The sequence below is a fragment of the Osmerus eperlanus genome, chromosome 1 (genome assembly GCF_963692335.1).
Source record: "Osmerus eperlanus chromosome 1, fOsmEpe2.1, whole genome shotgun sequence".
NCBI lineage: Eukaryota > Metazoa > Chordata > Actinopteri > Osmeriformes > Osmeridae > Osmerus > Osmerus eperlanus.
The window spans coordinates 21,145,665-21,173,618 of NC_085018.1; the positions used below are offsets into that span (position 1 = coordinate 21,145,665).

The following is a 27,954-nucleotide window of genomic DNA, read 5'->3' on the forward strand; positions in this document are numbered from 1 at the left end:
GACAAATGATGCACCACACCACATCCAGGCAGCAAAAACACCTGCTGGTCCGCCTGCCAGAGAGCTTCTATTATTGTAGTTCTTGATTTTCCTGTAATCTTGCTTACAATGCTTAAGCTTCTACTGGCACTGTTTCACAGTGTGAGACATTTTCAGCTCCAGATTCTGCCATATGCTTACAAATGGCTTCTGTTCTCCATGTTGATGTGAGGCTGCAGGATTTAAAAAAATGAAGGTTGAAAAATCGGTTCAAATACTGAATACAGAAAGGTTCAGCATTGCAAGCCCCGCCCATATTGCAAGCCCCGCCCACAAAGTTTTGGTATTTTGGAATATACTATCCCTGGAGCAGGTTCCTTCATTTCTTTGGCCACCAGAACTCAATCCAGACCCTGATACTCTGCTCACGGTGCGAGAAAGTTCTTGCAGTGGAAAGGCAGCTTAAGACTAACCTTGTGGGGTTAATAGAGCAACATCTCTGCTCCTAAGCCCCTCTCAACAGCCCCCCTCCCCCTATTACCCTAGCCCCCAGCCCTGTTCCTTACCCCCAGCCCTGTTCCTAGCCCCTAGTTTCAAGCCCCTATTTTGAAGCCCCCTGAGGTAGTGATTGCCACAGTTAGGTGAACGATGGGGATGGGCTCTGTGGGACAGAGGGGGCGTGTGCACTTGCATGTGTGAAAAAAGAAATATATTGACTATAGAGGGGAGGGGGCGATGAGAAGAGGGGGGGCAGTGCGAAAGGGAGAGAGAGGACGCGCAAACGAGAGAGAGAGAGAGAGACTGAGAGGAGGTGGGCGGGTGCATGTGGGTGACTGTGAGACAGGAGTCGGTCGGCTCAGTCAGACAGAAGCCTGGCAGAGTGAGCAGCTGAATGCACGTTCCTGCTGAGCCCAGTGGAGCAGCCGTGGACAGTGGAGCGCAGGCAGAGACAGCAGCAGCAGCAGCATCAGCAGCGGGCTTGCCTAGACAGAGGGCAGACGTGCAGGGGAGGAAGAGTTGGGAAGACGGTGTCGGATGTGCTGCCCAGGAGGAAGCAGGGAAAGAGCACTTTTTTTTTTTTTCCTCTCTTCTTTTCCCTTCCTCGTCCTCACCTGACTGGATTTTCTCTTGCTCGCTGTGGACTAACAGAGGAGCGATCTGAGGTATTTTACTGCTATTTTGCAGCTTCCGGGATTTAATGGCGAGGGGTGGGGGAGGAATGGATCGAGAGAAAGAGAGAGAGAGAGAGGAGGGGGCTAGGGTTGCTGTGCATCCAGCGGAACACATCAGAATAAGAGATGGAGGCAGTTTTGTGGCAGAAATGGCAGCTGATGTGTTTTGGTTAAATGGAAGCGCTCTGTGTGTGTCTGCCGTGTGTGTGTGTGTCTAGCCTCTGTGTGTGTTGTTTTTGTCCGTCTGGTGTACACGGTATTGCACTGTGATAGCTGTATTAAGCTGAGATCTGTTGACATGCCTGCTTGCCTTGGAGGCCATTATCCTCACCAGAAGTGGCTAGCAGCGGGCGTTCATGAGCAGGGGTTTTCAGGATGCTAGGACAGCTGCCCCCCCATCTCCTCCATCCCCCCTCTCTCCCTCTCTGTATCCCTCTGTCTGTCCGCTGGTCTGTTCCCCTCCCCATGGTACTCTCTTCCCCCACTCGCTCCTTTTCTCTAAGTCAATGGATTGTGTCTTAAAGCCAACACTGTCTCGCTAGCCCTCGGTGTTGAAGCCTTTCTAGGAGATAGAAGACAAAGGCCAGTGTGTTGGATCATTCTATGCAGGTTTCTCGGTAATTTAGCTTGAGTGGCCTTCAGGGTTTTTTGTGTTTTAAACTCCCCCTCCCCTAGTTCCCCCCCTTTCCCCACCGGAATACTGTAAACGGTGGCTAGGCTGATAAAAATGGTCTCGTCACAGGTTGAGAGAGAGGCCTGTTTTGATCTCATTTTGGTCCGTTTGTGTGTCATCTTCTTGCCGCAAGCCTCTTACAGCCAGTGTTCTGAACAACCCCCCCCCCCCTCCATCCTCTCCGTTAAACATCACTGATCAATCTGTCAATGAGTGAATGGCCAAAACAAAGGCTGAGACCCCTCCCAATCGAAAATAGGGTTAGAGGGCTTTAAGGTGCCAGGGCTTCAGGGGGGTGGGGTGGTGGAAGGGGGTGGGGTGGTGGAAGGGGGTGGGGTGGTGGAAGGGGGTGGGGCAACGGAATGCACCCCCTCCCTGTGATGAGGGGGTTGTACGTGGAGGGGTAAAATGGTGGAGTCCACAGCCCGGGTTGTGGATTAACCCTTTACTAGGACAGATGGCTCTCTCCCCCAAGGAGATGAGGAACCCAAGCTCTGACCACTCGCCCTCCTCTGTTCCCCCATTCCACCACCAACACCACCACACGTACACCAGCTAGTTTAGATGGATGCCAAATCTTTTGACATTTATTTACAGCAGTATACATTCTTCTAGTCTGGTCTTTGTGTTTGCCTGTATACATAAGCCCCCTGACAAGTGTGATGCTGCTGTGTTGGAACAGAGAGCCATGCTGTGTATAGATCAATGTGGGTGTACAATGAGGCCTAGATGTTGTCAGTTACATAATGTTACGTGTGTGTGGGGAGGGAATCCTATGTTTGGCCGAGCCAGTCGGTTGATCAAATCCTCGAGGCTTGTGGCCCAGCCAGACAGACATGGGTGGGCAGACCGATAGACTGCTCTCACATTTGGACCAGTCGTCCCTGTTGGCGAGCTGTTAGTGTGCACGGCACATACACACTCTCACCCCTCTCTCCCCTCACGTGAGACGTGAGCAGACTATGGACCAGGGGAGAACAGAGAAGCACATTCACTCCCCCCCCCCTGCTGTCTAAGCCAGAGTAACCCGGCCAGCATCAATACCTTATGACTGGATATGCTGACAAACCCCCCCTGCTGCAGACAGCCATGCTAGGGGCTGTGCAGCCATGTTAGACTGTATGCTTCATGTAGACACTGGAACTGTGAAGGCAAGCATGTAGTGTGCTGGTACTCGGCTGTTTAAGAAGTCCTTCGAGGGCTGTGATTTGCATTCTAAATAACCTTCCTGCCTCGCGTCTCTGGCAGGACAGAAGCCACGTACTGAAAGTGGGGAAAAATAGAAAACGGCAAATCAGTGTTGTGAGACACTGCTTCAGAATGAACCCTAAAGTATTATTGGGTTGGTTTTTGGTTTAGTTCAAAATTGCCGTTGAGACACAGACTGTTTGGGGTTTGGCAGACAGCGGTTGGTTCCATGGGGAAAGCCACAGTTATCTGTTAAACACATACTAAAACAGAAAACTGTTATTCTGTTTGGGAAGTTACATGGCCGTCTCCCACATCTTAGCACTAGAAAGGGGTCAGTCCAGGGTGAGGCAGTATCCTCCTCACACGTTTACTCTAGAGGCAAGGTAGAGAAGTTGGAAAAATAACCTATTTTTTGATATGTCGATGGATAGGGTAAACTGATGGAGAGATGTAAGGAAAAGCGAAGACGAGAAAAGATTTGAAGAAGGAATGGAGAGATGAGAGGAGAGAGAAATGCTAGTGGGTGAAGAGAGCTACAGAGGGAGGCAGAGTGAGCAGCACAAGCCTCTAGTGTTATCCACTGGGTCATGCTCATGAAAAATTTAATCAAGCTTTGCAGATAACAGCTTCCTCTCCAACTTAGCACAAACACATCTATATCTGCACGCACCGGTTTTCACAAATGCTCCGCTCTATATGTGGCCCGTACATTGTGACAACCAAACTATTTATATTTTTCCAAATGTGATGACAAGTGTATTGAATTTCAGACAAGTAGCAAGATTTGTGAAGGCTTTCATGGTTTCCTTTTTAACAGAGAACTAGTTCAATATGGGCTTTCAAATAACTTGTCCTGAAATACCCGGATGCCAGCACACAGCCGAATAAGAATAGATGTACCTATTAATAGAACAATTATGATAATGAATCGTTGCCAAACACATTTACGATGGCCTACTTTTCACCCATGGCACCACTCGGATCACTATCGTGAAGATGTGCTCAAGCAAGTCATCCATTTCAACTGGATCTGGTCTGTTTTGTTGTTTTATCTATATATATGTGTTGCAAATGATTAACACTAAGTCAACACTACAATCAATGTTGTGCTGACCGCCATTTTTCAGATCTTTCACTTACTTTAGACAGATTTACACCACATCTAGGTCATGTCTGCCGTGGTTTGGAGACTGAAGGTATCAGTTCTCTGTTTCATGGGTGAAGATGTTAGGCGCCAACAGTCTGAAAACATCATACTGTGCCTGAACAACAGGGAGGTATACAGGTACCCTGGCTGTTAAAAAATGCCAAATGTAGAAAGTAGAAACTATTGACCACACCTAGACCAGGTTTGAGTTAATTGCACACATCTAGTTGCTTTAAACAAACACTAGCTGGGATAGAATGGACTGTTTTGTGTTAAGGGGTCAACAAATGGATCAGATTTGGTTTGGAACCTGTGTGGTCTGGTGAGGTGGGTTTGATAATGTAGTTTAAACAGACTGTGAGAACAGAATTTACAATGGATATTGCCTTGAAGATGTACTGGAGGTGTTAAGTCACCAATAAGGGAAATGACAAATAAGGACAGTGTCTTCTTCCTGTGCACGTTGTCTAAACCACAGCTTTGTACACGGCTGTTACAGTGCATTTACATTTACACTGCAGCCTGAGAGATAAGTCTTCAGTCAGTCACCTGGAACTAAGGCATCTCCTTAGCTGTCTGTAGATAGACATTGTTATGGCTGTTCCAAACTGAACAAGACATAAACAACCTCTAATCCAAAGGGCCAAACTACAAAAGTACATTTTCAGTCTAGCTGTACTTGTACTGTTATGTGTGGGCCTTCAACTGGGTGACCCACCATACAGCAGCTGCAGTGTACTCCCAAATGCCCTGTTGTGTGTGTGTTTGTGTGGAGGGGAGGGGAGGGGGTATTCTAATATTAATTAGAATGTCTAGGTGGATGACAGGTGAGAGGGTCTGCCAAGCAGGTCATGGAACAGACAGATGATACTCCACAAGCTTTACTGCTTTGCAAAGACACTTGTGCATCTGTGTGTGTGTGTGTGTGTGTGTGACCACGTGTCCATAATGTGTTTGCTGATGAGACATGCAGTCCTCGTAATAATATAAATGGTCCATTCCCTATCATCACTCATGTAGTGATTACATCTAGCCTAGTGACCATACGGATGAACTCCACCTACCAGTCTTATTTTAGAGTGTGGATCTCTTTCCCTCTGGGCTCCTCTCAGCCTAAACAGTCTGATGGGCACATCAGCATGTATGCTCCTCTCCTTTACGGAGGGGGAGGGGGGGAGGAGTGGACACGGCGTGGCGGTGGACAGGGTAGAGGGGGGAGGAGTGGACAGGGGAAAGGGTAGAGGGGGGAGGAAGGGAGGAGTGGACAGGGCGGGAGTGGAGGGAGGAGTGGACAGGGCGGGGGGAGAGGAGTGGACAGGGCGGGGGGGAGGGAGGAGTGGACAGGGCGGGAGGGGAGGGAGGAGTGGACAGGGCGGGAGGGGGGGGAGGAGTGGACAGGGCGGGAGGGGGGGGAGGAGTGGACAGGGCGGGAGGGGGGGGAGGAGTGGACAGGGCGGGAGGGGGGGGAGGAGTGGACAGGGCGGGAGGGGAGGGAGGAGTGGACAGGGCGGGAGGGGAGGGAGGAGTGGACAGGGCGGGAGGGGAGGGAGGAGTGGACAGGGCGGGAGGGGAGGGAGGAGTGGACAGGGCGGGAGGGGAGGGAGGAGTGGACAGGGCGGGGCGGTGGACAGGGTAGAGGGGGGAGGAGTGGACAGGGGAAAGGGTAGAGGGGGGAGGAAGGGAGGAGTGGACAGGGCGGGAGTGGAGGGAGGAGTGGACAGGGCGGGAGGGGAGGGAGGAGTGGACAGGGCGGGAGGGGGGGGAGGAGTGGACAGGGCGGGAGGGGGGGGAGGAGTGGACAGGGCGGGAGGGGAGGGAGGAGTGGACAGGGCGGGAGGGGAGGGAGGAGTGGACAGGGCGGGAGGGGAGGGAGGAGTGGACAGGGCGGGAGGGGAGGGAGGAGTGGACAGGGCGGGAGGGGAGGGAGGAGTGGACAGGGCGGGAGGGGAGGGAGGAGTGGACAGGGCGGGAGGGGAGGGAGGAGTGGACAGGGCGGGAGGGGAGGGAGGAGTGGACAGGGCGGGAGGGGAGGGAGGAGTGGACAGGGCGGGAGGGGAGGGAGGAGTGGACAGGGCGGGGGGGGGAGGAGTGGACAGGGCGGGAGGGGAGGGAGGAGTGGACAGGGCGGGAGGGGAGGGAGGAGTGGACAGGGCGGGAGGGGAGGGAGGAGTGGACAGGGCGGGGGGTGGAGGGAGGAGTGGACAGGGCGGGGGGGAAGGAGGAGTGGACAGGTTGGGGGGGAGGGAGGAGTGGACAGGGCGGGAGGGGAGGGAGGAGTGGACAGGGCGGGAGGGGAGGGAGGAGTGGGCGGGAGGGGAGGGAGGAGTGGACAGGGAGGGGAGGGAGGAGTGGACAGGGCGGGGGGGGAGGAGTGGACAGGGCGGGGGGGAAGGAGGAGTGGACAGGTTGGGGGGGAGGGAGGAGTGGACAGGGCGGGAGGGGAGGGCGGGAGGAAGGGAGGAGTGGACAGGTTGGGGGGGAGGAAGGGAGGAGTGGACAGGGCGGGGGGGGAGGGAGGAGTGTACAGGGTGGGGGGGAGGAGTGGACAGAGTTTGGAGTTTGAACATGGTTGGGGTTTTACAGCAGCTACAGATCTATTGACTTGGTCTGCGTTTCCCGATAACGATGGATCGTAGCAACGATCGAGCAAAAAATGAAACCATCGATATTTCTTACGTGCGTTTCCCAAACATGCTCGTAAGGAGTAGGCTAATCCATGCGCTTTCAAGAGCTTCGAATTTTCGAGAGACACTTTAGCTACGATGTCTTTGGGAACGGTCCGTAAAACTAAGATTCGTCGTACGATGGATTCTACGATCAATTTAGGCTTACGAAACATTCGGGAAACGCACCCCTGCTCTGAACACACAGTCTTGTTGGAGATCAACCCCAACAAGAGCCATGTTCACTGTTTTGTCACTCTGGACAAGAGCGTCTGCTAAATGACTAAATGTTTTCTATGTGGGTTGTTTTGGAAGGGAGAGAAATAAGCCACATGAATGCACCTGACCTGGTGAGCAGAGAATATGTCCAAGTTTACCAAGCAGACAAAATTAACCAAGAAAAAAATTGAGATGTCAAACATGCGACCAATAACTCGACCAAGATGTCTAAATAGTTCAATATGCCTACCTCGATCAAGATGCAGAACTTGATCAAGACGACAAAAAGAATCAATGTGCCCAACTACGTTACTTACCTTACCAACTACCTTTCTCAACCAAAGTACCTTTCTCAACCAAGATACTTTATTCAACCAAGATGCCCAGCTCGACCAAGATGGCTGTGAGCTGGGTGCTGAATGTAGGTCACAACTAAAATCCAAGCCCAGGCCCTGGGGCTGAAGTAGGCCCTAGGTACTTCATAGCTCTGGGGAGAATGCAGGAACAAAATTAAATAATAATCCACACACTGGTATTTTTAGAGCCTGGGTTGTAAACTGGGTGTGTGCTAAGCTTCCTGGTGTGTGCTAAGCTTCCTGTTGCCTTGTTTTGATGTATTTTGGAACCACAGTGTTCAAACTATGTCTGATTTTATTGCCAAGTGGCTCCGGCTCTTGGTCGTGCAGAGCTGGGTTATTTTCTCCCCTCCTTGTACTTGTGTCCCGTCCTGCTGTGAACACACTGGGGCTGATCTGATAATCACTCACCACTCCGGTCTTCACTTCTTCTAAAGAATTGTCAATGATAATTGAGTCATAAAGTCATTTTGTCTCTTGTCCTCTTATCGTGTAATCATACCCACAAATCAAATCTCACAGTCTAGTGTTAGCAGTTTAAGTCAAAGTCTAAATCAATTGTGCCACTGGAAGGGCACAAAAAAAAGGTCTATAGAATAGAATGCAATCCTTGATGCACTTGCATGATGACCCAGTCTTTCTCTGCTGGGGTAGCTCGGTGTTGGCATGCGGTCAGGATGTAAACTCATAAAAAGATCCATTTTGTTTGACAGGGTCACAATATAAACTGTAAATATCTTGGTTGTGCATGAACAGTTTGTTCCGTACTGGATGTATCAAGACTCCTAGCTTTAATTTCTTCCCTGGATGTGCAGGGAGATGCAGTCTATTGTTTAGCATGAGCCGGTGGAAGAATGGTGTTTACAGGACGCTGCTGTTTGTACTGTGTACATAGGCTCCCACTGCTGTTTCCCCACTGCAGTCGGTGACAAACAGAATACACACGCACGCACACACACATACATATATATCCAGGGAAACGGTTGCTATGCTAAGTATGTTGTATTGTGGTGGTTAGGTGGTATTGTCTCCAGGTTGGTTGAGACACACAAAGATCGCAGTATTCTAACGAGTGTGTGTGTGTCTGTGAGTCTTAGCGTGACCTCTGAGTCTGTAGCCGTCGGGGTCGTCCCGGCAGAGCTAGCTCACGTCAGTTGAGACGGAAATAAGATGTCGGGTATTGATGCCTGGCATTGTGGCCAAGTTGTGATGCTGAAGGTCACAATGAGGGTGGTTGGGATTGGCTGTGGTTGCTATTGATCATGGTTCAGATGACAGTGTGATGTAAGTGGAGGCTGGGGGGTAGGATTGGGACCGAATCAGAACGCAGATTTCGGTGCCTCATTTCGGTGCCACTTAAAACGCCTGAGCTGTCGGTTGAAATATTTGCTCGTTTTTAACGTCATCGTTTTGTGGCTATTTTTAATTCATTTTTTAATATCTATTCAGGCACCGTTTTATTAGTATCGATTTGGCACCCGTATAGTAAAAACCCAAACGATACCCAGCCCTAGGTGGTGGTGACAGCCTCAGGGTGATGATGTGGCACCTCCACAGAGGGCGCTGGAGGGGACCAGAGGGTCAGGGGGACGCCAGGCTGGCCCCATCACCTTGTCACAGAGCTGCTAAGCTGCTCTTCTGGGCCATTCTGGCTTGCTGAACGGCAGCTTCGTAGCGTATGTTTACCCATGTACCAGACGCTTCTGTTATAGGTCACGTGACCCGCGTTCACAGCCAGTCTGTAGGTATGGTAGGACCCGGTCGGGGCAGAGTGGGTCAGTGTGTGTTTTGTGCTTGTGTGTTTCTTGTGTGTTTCTGTATATTGTGCATACAGTGTGTTGCGATGGCTCTGGGGGAGAGGTGTGTTTACTGTGTAAAGCCCCATTAGATGATTAGTTTTCCTGTTTGGCCTTTGACCATGTGATGTCCTGTGCCCCAGTCATACGCTTACTGTTGTGATGCGTGTGCACGCGTGTGTATGCGTGTGTGGTGCTCTATACTTGTATGACCAGAGGGTACGAGAGAGAGTAATGACATGGTCCACATGGGCTTATCATGGACAGTCCATGGTCTTTCACATGGAACTCGAGTTCAAACCAGTTCAGCCTTAGTCACATCTGGTTTACGGGAAATAATGTTCCTGTGAAGCATCCATCATCTGTCATCTCATCTATCAACCACAGCATTTCAAAGCAGACAACAGTGATTCTCTGACATCTTAAAGGCGTGTTTGGGACGTGATCAGGTGGTTGGATCACCAGTGTCAGAGCAGAGGCATCACCAGACTGCCTGCGCTGCTGAAGGCCAGTGAAGCAGACCTGTAGTCTGGTAGTCCCTCTCTGTCTGGGTCACAGACATACCTCAGGTCTGTTCCTGCCAACTTCACCACTGTTGGTGACATGCTTAGGGGCCTGCAAGCATGTACACCCACCCACACACACACACACAAAAGTTTATTCACCAGGTCACTCTTCATATGGAGAACATCTCCATGCTTGCGCTCAATCACCTGTGGACCTGCAATGTTTAGATCGTGTCCCCTCCTGTGTTCTGGAATCATGTGGACTTGCGTGGTCCCTGCCCTGTGTGTGTCCTCCCTGCCCTGTGTGTCCTCCCTGCCCTGTGTGTCCTCCCTGCCCTGTGTGTCCTCCCTGCCCTGTGTGTCCTCCCTGCCCTGTGTGTCCTCCCTGCCCTGTGTGTGTCCTCCCTGCCCTGTGTGTCCTCCCTGCCCTGTGTGTGTGCTCCCTGCCCTGTGTGTGTCCTCCCTGCCCTCTGTGTCCTCCCTGCCCTGTGTGTCCTCCCTGCCCTGTGTGTCCTCCCTGCCCTGTGTGTGTCCTCCCTGCCCTGTGTGTCCTCCCTGCCCTGTGTGTCCTCCCTGCCCTGTGTGTCCTCCCTGCCCTGTGTGTCCTCCCTGCCCTGTGTGTCCTCCCTGCCCTGTGTGTCCTCCCTGCCCTGTGTGTCCTCCCTGCCCTGTGTGTGTCCTCCCTGCCCTGTGTGTCCTCCCTGCCCTGTGTGTCCTCCCTGCCCTGTGTGTCCTCCCTGCCCTGTGTGTCCTCCCTGCCCTGTGTGTGTCCTCCCTGCCCTGTGTGTGTCCTCCCTGCCCTGTGTGTCCTCCCTGCCCTGTGTGTCCTCCCTGCCCTGTGTGTCCTCCCTGCCCTGTGTGTCCTCCCTGGCGTTCTGCCTCTGTGCCTGAGTGAGAGCGCTCCAAAGTGAGGGAAAAGGGAAGGGCCTCCATTGTCAGAGGAGAGGCTGGGCTCCACTGGATCTCCCCTCCCTGGGTTGTCCTTAGCAACAGAACAGAATGTCTCACGGCAACGCAACACTTGGTTGTTTTCATGTAGAGATACACGGTACGGGCTCTGCAACATGAGCTAGCCCTCTCACCATCCCGACCCTCAACAATGCACACGCTTCCTCCATTTTCAGCCAATGGCATTTGTGAGTGCGGGCGATGTGTGTGTGTGTGCGCATGTTGTCCAACCGGACATCAAAGGCCTTTTTGTGAGTTAGTGGATAGGGATGCACATTTGGGGGGGGGGGAATGTTGACCGATAACCGACGCTTGTTAACGACCATTAACCAGGAACAAGAAAACATTTAGAATGGATGAATGTCTGTGACCCATTTAAAAATCAACTCACTAATGGGTTGATTTTTAAATGGCAGCATTAACAACAACAGAATAAAACAGATAAACAAAACAAAAACACATTGAATCAGAAAACACATTGAATCAGAATCAGAAAACACATTGAATCAGAATCAGAAAACACATTTAATCAGAATCAGAAAACACATTGAATCCGAGAGCGCTGACTGTACCTATGATTGGCGGCTATAACAACATGGAAGTACAATTAGTTATTTTGCTGCTGCTGAACAGAGATTGAGATTGCCAAAGTAGCAGAAAGTCGCTAATTGTCTCTAGTCGTTAGATAAAACTTTTTTGTTGTAACATTAAAAAAACATTTTTTTAAAACGTTGCTAAATGTGGAAAAACTGTCAACCGATAGTAACCGGTCAACATTCGTGTTGTCGGTTAAGGGTTAGGCTACACGGTTAATTATGAGCAGTCAGCAATGGGCTCTGTCTCGGCTGGAGAGGTCAGAGATAGAAGAGGGTTGCGCTAACGTGCGGCTAATTCATGCCATACTCGAGCTGCTCTCGGTAAAGGCTCTCTTTTTCCACAGCAGTTGTCAATGGCGCCTTTGTAAGGAATAGTGAATTATTTACCCTAATAGGAATGAGAGTGTTTAGTCAGGACTTTCAATGAGACTGGCTGTTCTGGCCAAGCCTATTGGCTGACGGAGGCTTGGGGGATGATTGGCTGACTGAGACTTGGAGGGTGATTGGCTGACTCAGGTTGCCAGTGTTGCTGAGGTTAGATGAGGGATACTCCGCTGGAGAACTTACCAGGACTACCATAATGCTGTCTACCTCAGACTGGCTGAGAACTTTCCACGGTCAACACTATAAATATTTACTGTCTGTAGCGGCAAAAGCTGTCCAAGTTTGTTTGATAGAGTTCAGGGGTTTGTTTGAGTGTTTGTGTCTGCATTGATTTTCCCTCACTCGAAGAAAGATGAGGTATTTCACAATGAGTGGCGTATAGTCAACGTTTTCAACTATCAGGATTTGGAGACAGTAAATCACAGGTTCTAGGGGTTGTACACACACACCTGTAACACACACACACAAATACACAGACACACAGTAGCGCCATCTGAAAGACGAGCAGCTTCTCAAGATAACTTGAGCCGTGTCAGAGGCAGGCACAGGGAAGATTACATTGAAGAAGTGATTGGTGATATGACAGGGCTGTGATTGAGAGTATGGCTGCAGTGTGTGTCTGAGTTCTCCTCACATCTCTGATTTATCACCTCTGTCATTGGACAGGGCCTCTGCGGAGCTCCGCCCAGCCCACCAGGCTATTTTTACCAGCCATTTCTCATCAGCAGGCCAGGGCGTTGGGGAGATAGAAGAGGTTGGTCACACGAGGAGAAGAAGAGGGACACTAGGGAAAAGAGAGGGAAAGAGAGAGGTTTTCTGTGCTTGTGCTCAGGCTTGCTGGCAGCCATCTTTGTTTATACCCACGTCTTGCTCGAAAGCAGACAGCAAGCCGGACATGTGCCGTTTCCTCCTGTGTTCTTTGTTTGGCACTAAGGCAAACACGGTTCAGAAAAGTAGAATATAGACAGGGTATAGGATAAGTGAGGAAAATAGGATAAAAATGAGAGCTTTCTGTATGTCTGGCTGTGTCCAAAAGGCAATGATCGTAAAGCCATTTTACACTGATTGGCCAACTGTCAGGAGCTATTTACACTAGGCACATGCTATCCCGTCACAACCTAGACTGCAAACCAACACACACACACCTTCGCACAGTGTTCTCCACACATGCCAGATTCCTACCTAGGTGCTACTACGGTACCTCACACCAGTGAATGTGAATGAGCGGCCTCCTGCTGAACAGGAGCCACTCCCCTTCTCAGATGGCAGTGCTCCAGTGGAGGGACTGGTTGGGAGCTGTGGACTTCCGTAGTCAGGAATGACTCACTCCTCAGATGGTGTTTGTGTTCCACATAACGCTTCTCTCCTCTCGTCACAGGCCTGTGGTAATCACCTCCGATGTGGGTTCTATAGGGCTATGTCGGTTTATCGGAAGAATAATTTTATTACGCATCTCGTTTCAACTGCAGCCCTGTGGTGATGTTCTGAGTAAACGTTGTCCTCATTACCCAGCAAGCATGGCACAAACGTCCAGTGCTTGGCTAACTCTCTCTGTCTTTGATTGGCTTCTCCAGGTACAACCCGCCCCCCGCGTGACGGAGAGGTCTCTGGAATAGACTACAACTTCCTGTCTGTGGAGGACTTCCTGGACCTGGAGAAGAGTGGAACCCTTCTGGAGATAGGAACATATGAAGGTAGGTACAGATGCTCCCTCCTGGGGGTCCTCATAGCATGGGTAGCCCCGCCCCCATGCAACCCCCACTAGCATCCATGACTAGTCCCATGCGCTTCAAACACTGCCAAAAGAGGGTTATTTAGAAAAATAGAACACTCCAGAAGGCGTTAGTGTGACCCGCTGAGACCTGATGTAGAGTCCTATTCCCAGGGATTTAACTAGGCACCAGCAACAGTCGTGTTGTTAGCAGCAAATAGTGAAGATATGCTGTGGACCATTACTGCTAACTGAGAGGCTACTGAGCCAATTGACAAAAAACAAAAACAAACTGGCTGCATTCTGCTGACATCATGGTCTGTGTGAATGAGGTCTCCTCCGTGAGAGGAAGGGGGCTTGAATGGGGGGGGGGGGTATTTCTGTTTTCCCTGTCATTGTTTCCCCACTATTGGCAGTGTGTATATTTTCCTTATAAAATACCTCGCATAAGTGGACCATTTAAACATGCCTTCATTCACATGTACTTTTAATGAAGTGGCTGTTCCGTCCATTTAGCCTGGTCACTGCCTGCAAACAAAGGAGCTTTCCCCCTCTTCCCAGGGAAAGCAAACAGCCCAGGGGGGCAGGCCCAGCCTCCCCCACTTCCACCAATACAATGTTCCAGAAAAGCCTCTAACAAGAAACTGTGTGGTCATGCCTTTTCACCCTCCCCCCCCTGCCCCCTCCCCCACCAACTCATCTGCATACAAAGACTAAAAAGATTACACCCCCCACCCCCCCCTCCTGCCCCCTTAGCTCTGTTTTCCCTTCCAAACATGCTAATATCCCCCGTTGCCTAGGTAACTATTATGGGACGCCCAAGCCGCCCAGCCAGCCCCCTAGTGGGACAGTGATTAGTGGTGATGCTCTGCAAGACAGCCTGCCGAGCTCCCAGCACTCCACGCCCCGACGCACCGTATCCTACAATGAGATGCAAAATGCTGGAATAGTGCCTGCAGACCTGGAGGAGGACGAGGACGTCCCTGAGATGAACAGTAGCTTTACAGGTAAGAGGGAGGGAGGGAGGGAGGGAGGGAGGTGGGGATACAGTGGGAGGGAGGCGTCTTCCAGAAGGGTGAGGGAGAGTGGGTAAGACGGGAGGGAGAAAGGATTGTGAAGGGTCAGAAGAGTGGCAGTCTGAGGTATGTGAAAGAGAGAAGTAGCACACGAAGAAGCAAAGAGAGTAAAGCAGAAGGATTCAAAGAGCGAGATAGCAAGAGAGAGAGAGAGAAGGGAGTGGGGGCCAGGGGAAAAGGTTATAAAGGAAGGAGTAGTGAAAAGGAGAGGGAGAAAGAGAGGGATGGTGGCTGTGAGGAAGGGGGATAAAGGATACAAGTGGTCCTTTGTGTGTGCCGGCCAGAGGCTTGCTGCGTCCACATCCGCCAGTCTGTCTGAGAGTAATACATAGTACCAGTCTGTCTGAGAGTAATACATAGTACCAGTCTGTCTGAGAGTAATACATAGTACCTGTCTGTCTGAGAGTAATACATAGTACCTGTCTGTCTGAGAGTAATACATAGTACCAGTCTGTCTGAGAGTAATACATAGTACCAGTCTGTCTGAGAGTAATACATAGTACCTGTCTGACTGAGAGTAATACATAGTACCTGTCTGACTGAGAGTAATACATAGTACCTGTCTGACTGAGAGTAATGCATAGTACCAGTCTGTCTGAGAGTAATACATAGTACCAGTCTGTCTGAGAGTAATACATAGTACCAGTCTGTCTGAGAGTAATACATAGTACCAGTCTGTCTGAGAGTAATACATAGTACCAGTCTGTCTGAGAGTAATACATAGTACCAGTCTGTCTGAGAGTAATACATAGTACCAGTCTGTCTGAGAGTAATACATAGTACCTGTCTGACTGAGAGTAATACATAGTACCTGTCTGACTGAGAGTAATACATAGTACCTGTCTGACTGAGAGTAATGCATAGTACCAGTCTGTCTGAGAGTAATACATAGTACCAGTCTGTCTGAGAGTAATACATAGTACCAGTCTGTCTGAGAGTAATACATAGTACCAGTCTGTCTGAGAGTAATACATAGTACCAGTCTGTCTGAGAGTAATACATAGTACCAGTCTGTCTGAGAGTAATACATAGTACCAGTCTGTCTGAGAGTAATACATAGTACCAGTCTGTCTGAGAGTAATACATAGTACCAGTCTGTCTGAGAGTAATACATAGTACCAGTCTGTCTGAGAGTAATACATAGTACCAGTCTGTCTGAGAGTAATACATAGTACCAGTCTGTCTGAGAGTAATACATAGTACCAGTCTGTCTGAGAGTAATACATAGTACCAGTCTGTCTGAGAGTAATACATAGTACCAGTCTGTCTGAGAGTAATACATAGTACCAGTCTGTCTGAGAGTAATACATAGTACCAGTCTGTCTGAGAGTAATACATAGTACCAGTCTGACTGAGAGTAATACATAGTACCAGTCTGACTGAGAGTAATACATAGTACCAGTCTGTCTGAGAGTAATACATAGTACCAGTCTGTCTGAGAGTAATACATAGTACCAGTCTGTCTGAGAGTAATACATAGTACCAGTCTGTCTGAGAGTAATACATAGTACCAGTCTGTCTGAGAGTAATACATAGTGCCACCTGGCTGCCAGAGGAGGAGGCAGACTCTCCCAGCGACTCCTCTCTCCTCCTCAGCAGACTCAGACACTGCTGCTCTGTGGAGGAGACCGACTGAGAGAGATGCCAGAATATTTTCCAGCTGTAGGCTGCCCTGATACCATCAAGATGTGTGAATGTGGGGGTTTAAGGCATAGGGCTTATGGACATCTTGTGGTTTTGTTCTGATTCTTATATGGGACATTTTAAGATGTTCTGACTGAACTGTATGCACGAGCGGTCTTTCAAATGCTTTTCTGTGCATTGGTGGTGCAGCTGAGGCCAAATGTTCTTTGTTTCGTGTATGTGGATCAGTGTGTTTGTTTTGGGTGTGAGATTCAGCCACATGTTGTTAGTGAGGGTGTGAGTGTAAACTTGCCCTTATGGTCTTTCAGCAGACATGAGGTGAACAGCAGGGGGTCTAGGGGGATTGTGTGTGTGTGTGTGTGTGTGTATGTGTGTGTTGCTGAGGAGGGACACCTCTATCTATTTCTGAAGTGTGACTGCAGCAAACCTATCATTTACCAAGTCCTATTTAGTGAACCACTGAAGCCTAGTTTTAAATAACACTGCATTGGGTGGAGTGCTTAGTGCCATCACACTCCAAAGCTGTCCTCAGAAATGGGACTCCCAATGGTGTGAAACATCACTCCACCGTCGTCTTCTGTGTGTGTGTGCGCGTGTGTGTGTGTGTGTGTGTTTACTTACATATTCACTTCTGCTAACCCCCACCCACTTGGCACCTTGCAGGAGACTCTAGTGAACTTGACGAGCACCCCTACCCCCCGCGCGAGAACGCCCCTTCCTACGGTGTGAACAACACCTCACCGTCAACCACGGACAGCACTCAGCAGACACACACACACCTCAGCCATCCCCCCCCAGAGGACCCCCTGGGCCCTCTGCCCGACAGCTGGGAGATGGCCTACACCGAGAACGGAGAGGTCTACTTCATAGAGTACGTACGCCCTGCCACACACAGGCACCACACAGGCTGGAAAGGTGGTGGCAAAGGGAGGTTTGTGTTTTTATAGGGCCTGTCTTAAAAAACAAACAACAACTTCCTGTTGACTGTGTTTTCCCCAGCCACAACACGAAGACCACATCCTGGATTGACCCTCGGTGCCTGGACAAGCCGCAGAAGCCCCTGGAAGAATGTGAAGACGATGGTACGGCCTCACTGTGTGTGTGTGTGTGTGTGTCTTTCTGTCGGCATCTTTCCGTAATTACATAGGTGTACAGCTATTAACAGCAACATGTTCTGGTATCCTTCTGATATACAGTATGTCATCTAAATGCAAGCCTGCCGTTCCCCCGCTGGCCCATAGATGGCAGTGTTGAGCTGTGGCAGCACCATGCGAGGACCGTGGCCATAACTCTTGTCTTGTGCGCTCACGCTGCCGCTCGTCTGAGCAAGCCGCCCCAGAGCCACAGGGGCTGACTGGATTATTCGCATAATCTAGCATAAATAAATAATGCTCCCTTGTCCTACAGAGGGGCACGCGTCTGCCCACGCAACAACAAAACACTGATCATCTGCCTCCTCTCTGCCTCACCCCTTCCCTGACACGCACGCTCACGCCCTCACACACATGCCGTGTGTGTAACGCTCCTCAGACAAATCGTGTTCTGTTCGTTTTTACATATAAAGTTATGTTTAAGGGCTTGTGTACAAAAGAGATTGCTTATTGCTAAATGACATTTTTGTGATATTAATTACATGTTGGTTTCAAGCCTGTCTCTTCCACCGTCTATATTCAATACTGTAATTTATGTCTCTTCCACGATGGTTGGAGTAGCTCATTTGGTAGTCATTAGTACTTATTAATTTGTATTTTAAATGTTTCTCTTTAGGGCTTAAATGTATAAGGAAACTGTGAACAGTGCCACCAAGTGGCTCTTTAAGAAACTTCATCTGTTAGCCCTTAAGGATGTCATTCTGTAGTCTTATTCCGTAAACGAAGCAAGAAAATGGTTGATTTCCAATGGATGTTAACATCATAGTTCATATTTATCTATACATCGATGTTGTGAGAACGTTCTTTAGGCTTCATATTAACCCTGTCTGTTTCCCTCCCTCCCTCCCTCCCTCCCTCCCTGCTGACGGACCGCGAGCAGAAGGGGTGCATACAGAGGAGCTGGACAATGAGCTAGGTAGGCCTCTCTTTTACTCCTCAACTGATCTGTCCATCCATGCATCCATCCTCGGCTTCCGTCATGCTAGCAGGCTTCCTACTTGTGGCTTGTGGACGCATAATAGTGAGCACATCCCTCTGGCTTGATATTTGGTGAGGTGTTTCTTGTTTAGATGTGTTTTCTGTCTTCAGAGGTGGATAGGACAGAAGGACGGAGGTGTCTGTAGACGCTAGTGACAGACTCAATGCACTTCCACACGGTCTGACGTGTGGCTTATGATGGAGCTAATGATGGGTTACTAATGGGTCTGTCTGTCAGCTTGACCTCTCTGGTTCCAGCCTCATCACAGACGGCCAGTCACTCGAGTCCGCCCGAGCCCACCTTCACACAGAGCAAAGAAAGACGTCTCATCTTATTTCCTGCCCGGGTTCCTGTGCCTGATTGGATTTCTGCCTCGTCCCGTTTAATCATCCCTACGCTTGGACGTTTGAAGTGTATTCAAACAGTGACAGGGTCACATCCGAATGAGATGTTCTTAGATCAGCCTTCAGCCTCGGAGCCCAGCTCTTTGTCATACACCGCAGACAAGCACAGCCCCCGTCCGTACGACAGCTCTGATTGGATGAACACAGTCAATAACCATTGATCGCAGAAATCCAATAAACAGAGAAAAATGCAGTTACAGACACGGAATGAGATGCAAAGAGTTTAATAGGCAATTTGTCCCCCCTAGTCCCTCTTGAGGTTGGAGTGTGTGGAAGAAGGGGTGGATGGGGGGCAAGCCTTTCTGATAACCATCAGATCCATCCCTCAGCAGCCACTCACAGGTCAGACATGCAGTGACGTCTCCTGGGCCCACAAGCAGTCGCGTTGGCACCGGGGCCCCCTCAGGAGCACAGCCACTATCGTGTGAGATCAAGTGGGTGATTAGAATCGACACGGCGCCGAGGTGAAGGCTCTCTGTTCAATGTTCCCCTTCAGTGCCTCTGACTCTGAGCTGCCTCTGGATAGTCTGCTGTCAGAAGTCACATGTTGGGACTCTGCACTCATTAGAAACAGGTTGGACTTTCTAGGAGTGTAAGGACGGTCTGCTCCTCCAGGTGGAGGCGGGGATTTGATGTGTGCAGGACAGTTGTGTACTGCAGTGGCCTGTAGGCGCCATGTTTGAAGCCCATGACTCTGACGATCCTGCATCAGCAGAGGCTGTGAGCTGTGTGTGTGTGCGTGTGTGTGTGTGTGTGTGTGTGTGTGTGTGTGCCTTTTTCAAACCGCAGTGCCAGGTGTGGCTCAGGTGGAGCTTGTACGATCGAATCCCACCCTTGTGCCGTCTCATCCCCCTTGACCTGTGCTTCCCCTCTCCGTCGGGGCTCGGGGGGTTGTCTTTAACGGTCACAGACGGGTCCTGTCTGGTTATCTGATGTGTGAAGTGTCAGCTGCGTGGAGGCGAGCAGAGCCAGGCAGCCTGTGTTGGGGCACTCGCACACACCTGAGGGGTGACAGGCAGCCTGTGTTGGGGCACTCGCACACACCTGAGGGGTGCCAGGCAGCCTGTGTTGGGGCACTCGCACACACCTGAGGGGTGACAGGCAGCCTGTGTTGGGGCACTCGCACACACCTGAGGGGTGACAGGCAGCCTGTGTTGGGGCACTCGCACACACCTGAGGGGTGACAGGCAGCCAGTCTGAGCCCGCTCACGGTCCGGACGGGGACTAACTAGAAGCACTGTCTCCAACAGCTCTGCTCTCTCTCCTCTCCTCTCCTGCAGAACTGCCGACAGGCTGGGAGAAGATAGAAGATCCAGTCTACGGGGTCTACTATGTTGAGTAAGTGACATGTGTACACACACGTTTTATTGCATGCCTCATATCCATTTATTTTACTGTAGTGTTTTGACACTGAAAACAGCATTAAATAATGCACGTGCCTCATGTTGTTTATGGCCCTGAACATTTGGGGAAATGTAGGCCATTTTATTCGTGTCATTATCATCTGGAAACATTCAGTTTGTCTGCTCTTGTGGGAGCCCCCTGGATCCCCACAAAAACATGAATACATTCATATGTTTTGATGGGGTTCAAAGCAATACCTTGGAGGCATGTCTTTGAGATATTTTCAATATACAGTATATATTATTCACTTGTATTCGCGTCATCTCGCAGCAAGTCTGCACACCATTTGAAGTGTTGTTTGTGTGTGGAGGGGCTGCCCTGTGGCAGTTAGTCTGCAGGTCAGCTGGAGGCTGCTGGTCAGCCTCTCTCTGGACTTCCTGTAGCAGCTGAACAGTTGATCAGCCTGCACACAGCTAATTCATCACCGCTTATCTCCCGCTCCGCTCCCTTCCTCTGGCTCCTCTTCTATCTCGTGTCCCATCTCTCCCTTATTATTCACTCCTCCTTCCCTCTCTTATCACCCTCCCCCCATCACCCCCCTTGTCCATGACCTCTGTTGACCTACTCCACTTCCTGCTTCTCTACTTTTCACCTCCATTCTCTGTTTCACTTTTCCTCCACCCCTTCCCCCCCCCCCCCCCCTCCCCCCCACTCCTTCTTATTCCAATGCACGTGCTCTTCCCTCCGGCCAACCCTCTCCCCCGGCCTCCTCGCCCCCCTCCCCCGGCCTCCTCGCCCCCCCAGTCACATCAACAGGAAGACCCAGTATGAGAACCCGGTCTTGGAGGCCAAACGCAGGAAGCAGCTGGAGCAGCAGCCACCAGAAGGTGAGCGCTACATCCGAGGTTCATCTTCAGCCCTCCTCACGGGCGTCACTTCCTTTCTTTATCTCCACGTCTGTCTGCCTGCCTGTCTGTCTCTTTGTCTGCCTGTCTGTGTGGTTTGTCTGTCTCTTTGTCTGCCTGTCTGTGTGGTCTGTCTGCCTGCCTAGTGTGTATGTGTCTGTCTGCCTGCCTAGTGTCTGTGTCTGCCTGTCTGTCTCTTTGTCTGTCTCTTTGTCTGCCTGTCTCTTCGTCTGTCTCTTTGTCTGCCTGTCTGTCTCTTTGTCTATCTCTTTGTCTGCCTGTCTGTCTGTATATGTCTGAATGTCAGCCTGCCTGTCTGTGTGTCTGTATCCTCTACTGCTACTGCTGCTGTTTATAATTTGCTACCAATATACCATAAAGGCATAACTATGATTTACATTTAATGTCTTTAGTTGCCTTTTTGAGTTCATTTTAAGTTATCAGTGTTGCTTCAAATAATTTGTAAAGCTAACTTAAATGATTACATAGAGGTGAGCAGGTAAGTTGGTACCGTATTTGTTATTTAACCTCTCTCTATCCAGAGTAGATGTGTCCATTTAGATGTGGTGAGATTGTCAAGGTTGTAGGTGATACATTCTCCAGCTTTAGACCACATGACTACTCCCAGTTAGCTCCAGGTTACATGGGGTCTCTTTAATGTGCAGGTGTTGTGGATGCAGGTCGCCCCTCCAGGGCCCCTCTCCACCGGCCCCTGTTCTGCCAGCTCAGCTAGACGTGTTGCAGAGTTGATTACTTGCTGACTTTTCTTCCGTAAAGTTCAATATCTCCTGAAACTCGATATCTGTTCCGACTTTTTACTCCACCATTGATTTTTAATCTTGGTGATGAGAATATTAATGAAGATTGCAGCTCTGATACACACCATGATGGTGACTTTTGATTAAACCGATCCGGCTTCCACTGTGGATCAGGCTGCTGCTGCAGTTTCACGGCGACCCATGGTAAAGCAGTGGGGCAAGGTGCAACTGTGTGCCATATAGACACCATAAACAGGAAGTATGCTCCTTGCTGTTCCAGAATGGATAGAGGACTCCAGCTTGGCAGGGGCCCCTCTGGCCAGCTACGCCACCAACCATCAGGAGACGTACAGAGACCCACAGACAGGACCCCCGCTGCCACCCTCCGCAGGACACAAACGTAAGACCTCCCTCCAGCTCTCAGAACAGAGAAGCCCACACACCAAACAAAAACATGAAATGTATAGAGAGAAATTGATATTCTCGGTTTTCCCCTGCTGCCGGGTCTGCACATAACAGAATCCTACGAGCAGCTTGTCTAATTATCTCTCCATAGATGTATTCTGATAAAACCCAGCAAATTGAACTCTTCATGTCTACTCCTTCTGTCTTCCCCCCCCCCTCCCAACTCTCTCTCTCTCTCTCCCCCCCCCCTCCCTCCCTCCCTCCCTCCCTCCCTCCCTCCCTCCCAACTCTCCCCTCCCTCCCTCCCTCCCTCCCAACTCTCCCCTCCCTCCCCCCCTCCCTCCCTCCCCTCCCTCCCAACTCTCCCCCCCCTCCCTCCCTCCCTCCCTCCCTCCCTTCCACTTTTGTTCAGAGGCTTTTAGCATATACCTATGCCACTCAAACATCTCGCCATGTACTCTGTATGCTCAACTCTGTCTTCTGTCAACCTCTCTCTTCTAGAAGTAACCAAACAGAGGAGGCAGGAGAGGGAAGGGAGGAGAGGGAAGAGAGGGAAGAGAGGGGAGGGAGGGTTTGGATTTAGACGGCAGACTCCAGTGTGTTGTGTGTGCGCCCTAAGCTTGCTGCATCTCTCAACCTGTCTAGAGAGATGGAGTTGTGTGACAGGAGGGTCTTCTGCACTGCCTTCAGAGCTGCGTTCAAAGCTGCTCTGGTCCTCTCACTGGGACAGGATCACACAAGGGGGTTGTATAAGCTTAGGAACATCTGTTTCCAAATCTAGGAAAAATACACATAACACAAAACCTCCACACTCTCCTACAGAATAATCTCTTCGGAGAGAGGAATACCAACAATTCTGCATCTCCTCCTATATGCTGACTTTTGGAACCCAGCAGTGCAGCTCTCTGATGGGCCGGCATGGTCAGGCAGCCCCCTCTTTCACTGGGAGGGGTGGGTGGAATGGGGTTTACCCTTGGGATTACACAGGCTGGCCCTCTCCTTCTTGGACTCCCCCTCAACCTAATGAATCTGTCACTCATAATCAGTCAGTTGTAATCTGCATAGCACACCGTAACCCTCACTGAGTGAGTTATCACTGACAAGACAGCTAACACACTTCAAAGTTGTCCCGTTCGTTTAAGCTGACACTGTCCACTGCATTTTCACACACTGTACCTGTGGAGAATGAGGTTTCGATTTTTGAAATATCCCTTTCAGTGTGGTTATCTCCGTGTGTGTGTGTTCTCCAGGAGGGAAGCCGTTCTTCACGCGGAACCCGGCGAGCTGAATGGAACCTTCATCAACACCAAGCTGAAGAAGAGTCGCCGGGGGTTCGGCTTCACCGTCGTCGGGGGCGACGAGCCCGACGAGTTCCTGCAGATCAAGAGTCTGGTTCTGGACGGACCCGCAGCCCTGGACGGCAAGATGGAGACAGGTAGGCACCGCCGGCTGCTCTGAGGGAGACGTCCTGACCTCCGACCTCTCACCGCGGGCTGGCCTGAACGCCGTCTGTTGTCTCGTGCAGGCGACGTCATCGTGAGCGTCAACGACACGTGTGTGCTGGGCTACACCCACGCTCAGGTGGTGAAGATCTTCCAGACCATCCAGATCGGCTCCATGGTCAACCTGGAGCTCTGTCGGGGCTACCCGCTGCCTTCGACCCCGACGACCCCAACACCAGCCTGGTCACCTCCGTGGCCATCCTGGACAAGGAACCCATCATCGTCAACGGCCAGGAGAGCTACGACTCGCCCTCCAGCCACGGCAGCCAGAGCGCCCTCGGCGGGCCGGTTAACGGCATGAGGGAGCCCCGCCCCCACAGCCCCTCGGCTGACGTGTCGTCCAACGGCTCCCATGGTTACCCCAGCGACGTGGTGAGCATGGCCTCCTCCATCGCCACCCAGCCGGAGCTCATCACCGTGCACATGGAGAAGGGAGACAAGGGCTTCGGCTTCACCATAGCAGACAGTCCCGGGGGCGGGGGCCAGCGGGTGAAGCAGATAGTGGACTACCCCCGCTGCCGGGGCCTGAAGGAGGGGGACATTATCGTGGAGGTCAACAAGAGGAACGTCCAGAGCATGAGCCACAACCAGGTGGTGGATCTACTCAGCAAGTGTCCCCGAGGAAGTGAGGTCACTATGCTGGTGCAGAGAGGTGGGTGGAGCCAGGTCACTATGATGGTGCAAAGAGGGGGGGGAGGGGTGTCACATTAAGTCCTTTCACAGATAGATTAATATGGATGACGCATTCACTCATGCAGAGAGCTGAGAGAATGTGCAAATGGAGAGGGTGTGAGAGGGAAGAAAGGAGGGAGGGGATGAGCGAGCGAGGACGCAAGTGAGTGATGGAGTGAGAGAGGGTTTAGGTGAGTGGCTGAATATGCGAGTGGACGACAGTACTATAGACTCCAGAAATGTGAGAGTGCAAAGTGCTGAGAGGTTTCAGCCCGAGACAGTAGCAGAAAGACGACAGGGAGCAGAAGAAGGAAGGGAGAGGGAGAGAGAGAGGGGGTTAGAGAGAGAGGGGGTTAGAGAGAGAGGGGGTTAGAGAGAGAGGGGGTTAGAGAGAGAGGGCGAGAGAGAGAGGGGGGGAGAGAGAGAGGGGGGGAGAGAGAGAGGGGGGGAGAGAGAGAGGGGGGGAGAGAGAGAGGGGGGGAGAGAGAGAGGGGGGGAGAGAGAGAGGGGGGGAGAGGGGGACATAGGGGGAGAGAGAGAGAGAGGGGGAGAGAGAGAGGGGGAGAGAGAGAGGGGGAGAGAGAGAGGGGGAGAGAGAGAGGGGGAGGGAGAGAGGGGGAGGGAGAGAGAGGGGAGGGGAGGGAGGGAGGGAGGGAGGAGAGAGAGGGGGGGGGAGAGAGAGAGCGAAGGCGGGGGAATAAAGAGCACAGAGAGAGAGCGATACAAAATGGACAGAAAGACTGTGAGAGAAAGACTTGGGTGTAGATTGTTCAGGTCAGAGAGTCTGATGAACATGGACTTCTCTTGTTGAGCTCCTTCTGCGGATGCTGCTGTGTTTCTGTCACTCACGTCTGTCGCTCCGTGGTTCTGAGTCTGCATGGACAGAGAGCACCTCGGGCAGGACAGGAATACCTCCGAGCCTGGAATGTATGTGGACGTGTGTTGCGAGTGTCTTTAAGTGGGCTGTGCTGAGTCTGGGGCAAAGCCTTTGACAAGCTTGATGATTGGAACATTCCGCCTCACAAAAGAGTTTGATGGGAAAGAGCACGAAGGGACAAAAATGATTGAATTTGGACTTTTCTCTGTCAAATCCCTCCATGAATTGACTCAAAATCCACAAAGCCCACTAGACCTTGGTGATAGGCGTAATTGGTCTTATTAATTTGAGGGCCTGAAAGCCTGTTATCTTTGCTGTAGCGCTAAGAACACACGAAGCTAATAGGGTGAGCGGAGAACCCTCCTCTCTCCTCCTCTCCTCCTCTCTCCTCCTCTCCTCCTCTCCTCCTCTCTCCTCCTCTCTCCTCCTATTTCCTCCTCTTTCCTCCTCTTTGTTCTCTTTTCATCCCCCCTGTCCTCTCCTTTATTAACACTATCCCTCTGGTGGGCTAGTTTACACATCACCATGAAACACAATTACCCATAACTCTCCACTTTATGGATTGTCGATAGAACAAATGCGTGTTAATCTGTGGTGTTGGTGGTGCGCTTGACTTCACTCTGAGCTATAAGTGCTGCTTCAAGGTGTTTCAAGGTGCCAGGGCTAGGCTGATCTACATTGTGTCAGGGGTGTCATATTTGACACCTCCGTTAAGAAATGTGAGTGTGGTTTATGTGTGGCTTGCCTCCGTGAGGACATGTCTGCAATAAAAGACTTGGCGAACCATGCATGCGCCCATCATGTTGAGCCCAAGTCTTGCTGAACGGATTCACATTCAGACAAGAACCATGCTGTCACAGATTTCTTCTGGGGTGTGTTTAAACACACAGACAAACACCGGCACACTAACACACACACACACACGCATGGATAGCACACAGGAACCATCCTGTTGTGAGCAGGATACCGTTGTCTTAATTATTCTGCCTCTCTTCTCTGCTTCTCTTCTCTGTTCACTGTCCTCCTCTCTGCCTCGTATGTTATCTGAACCTAATTGGGTTGCTCGCTCTCGCTCACTCGCGCTCGCTTTCTCTCGCTCTCCCTTTCTCCTGCTACTTCTCTTAGTCTGTCTCTTTCCCTGTCTCTCTCTCTGTATCTCTCTCCAGTTAACAGCCTGTGCACATCACCAATTAGAGTCTTACTGGGGCTCCCTGGCCAGGGCTGTAATTGGTCAAACCTGCACCATCCCCCTCCCCCATCTCGCTGCGTGTAGCAACACCCCTCCCCCTACACATATGGTCCAATCCCAGGGGAGCACATCCACAGTTCATTACGGCCTGTGGATTCACCAGAATACCCCCCCCCCCCCCTTCTGGAAAACACCGCTGGTGAGCTCACTGGCTCCCCACTCAAAAGTAGATCTTTCAATATCACCTGATCCCAGCGACCACAATGTAGTCTCACGCCCTCCCTGAGCATTGTTGGAGACTATGTCTCCTTTTTCAGTGTTTAAGCCAATCACTGTTGTTCTATTATGATGTTATTATGATCCTGCATGTCCCCATAGGGAGGGATGGTGATTAATGGCTTCAATCATGGCAGCCTTTCATGAATTACCCAATGCATTTGTCTAATTATGCATCCTGATGGTGTAGTTTCCCCCGCTATCCTTCACATGACTCCCACCGCCCACCTCGGACGTCATTCGTTTTGGTCCCAAAAAAGCTCCCTCTGGCATCCCTCCAACTTCCCCTCTCCGCTCGTTTGGACGGGTGAAAATGTCAGCGGTGCACAAAGACCTGAGGCGCCCGGCACGCAGCTGTTGCCCTTCTCTCATCATTAAAGAGCAGGAAGAATGGGGTGAATACCTGCGCGCCAGCTCTCAGGAAGCCCTGCAGCCTCCCTCATCAGTCGCCCATTGAAACTCCCGCCCATTCACCTCAGCAGGAATCCGAGCTGCGTTCAGCAAATCAGTGTCAGTCTGTTCACCTGTGTGCCGAGCCAGGCAGGTGGGAGAGGGAATGGCCCACTGCTGATGGCTACTTCCTAAACCAGTCGGCCCGGAATGGCCGCAGTTTTTTCTAGGAGAAGAGGGAGGGAGCGAGGGGGGGAGGGAGCGAGGGGGGGAGGGAGGGAGGGAGAGAGGCATGTCAGAGGATCAGACGTGGATGATGAAAGAGGGGTGCAGAAACCCTTCTCCTTCTGAGTCATCAATCATTGGTCACTCCAGCGCTCCCAGTAGAGATGAGCCTTCAAGCTCTTCATTTCCCCCCGGAGAGAGGGCTGGACAGTTACACTCCTCCCCTATGGCTTGGAAAGAACGGATGGACCTTCACAGTGCGTGTCCACTGCAGCAGAGCGGGCGGCGTGGGGCGTCGGCTTACAATTCATTTTCAGTGAAACCGGGCGTTGACGCTCGCGTAGGGCATTGTGGGAAGGCGAGATGAGTGTTGCGAGTTGACATTTCTCAACTTTATGTAAATGAGGAGCGTTAAACGCTAGCGTTGGCCAATTGCATTGGTTTCTTGTAACATAGTAACCGTTGGTCATGGTAAACATTTCTAGGTTTCAGTTTCAAGATGGAGGACAAACTTATAGTGTGTGGCTGCACACCCAGTCCTGTTCAGAACAGTTACGTAATGTGACAAGCCTGAATTTAAAGATTACATTTAAATAATAATGCATGGTGGTCCTGGACGGCAGGTCATTGAGGGGACACGGTCCCAAGACACGGCCCCTTATCACCTGGCTCTAGACACTAAAAACGCTGCTAGCAAATGCTCCCTGTCAAAAACCCATATTATATGACCCCATATTACTACCCTTAAAGGAGAGACACACACCACACACACACCACACACACACACCACACACACACACCACACACACACCACAC

At 50.9% G+C, this 27,954-nt stretch overlaps 1 protein-coding gene across 1 annotated transcript in view; it reads left to right on the top strand.

Annotated features, from left to right (window-relative positions):
• magi1b (membrane associated guanylate kinase, WW and PDZ domain containing 1b) overlaps positions 1-27,954 on the top strand; it is an 87,403-nt gene that overhangs the window by 36,149 nt on the left and 23,300 nt on the right. The window contains 12 exon segments of the mRNA XM_062469840.1: positions 13,205-13,324; positions 14,142-14,348; positions 16,725-16,932; positions 17,061-17,143; positions 18,093-18,128; positions 19,876-19,933; positions 20,744-20,826; positions 21,883-22,002; positions 23,258-23,284; positions 23,287-23,442; positions 23,533-23,661; positions 23,664-24,161. Of these exon segments, the coding sequence (XP_062325824.1) occupies positions 13,205-13,324; positions 14,142-14,348; positions 16,725-16,932; positions 17,061-17,143; positions 18,093-18,128; positions 19,876-19,933; positions 20,744-20,826; positions 21,883-22,002; positions 23,258-23,284; positions 23,287-23,442; positions 23,533-23,661; positions 23,664-24,161 (1,725 nt within the window).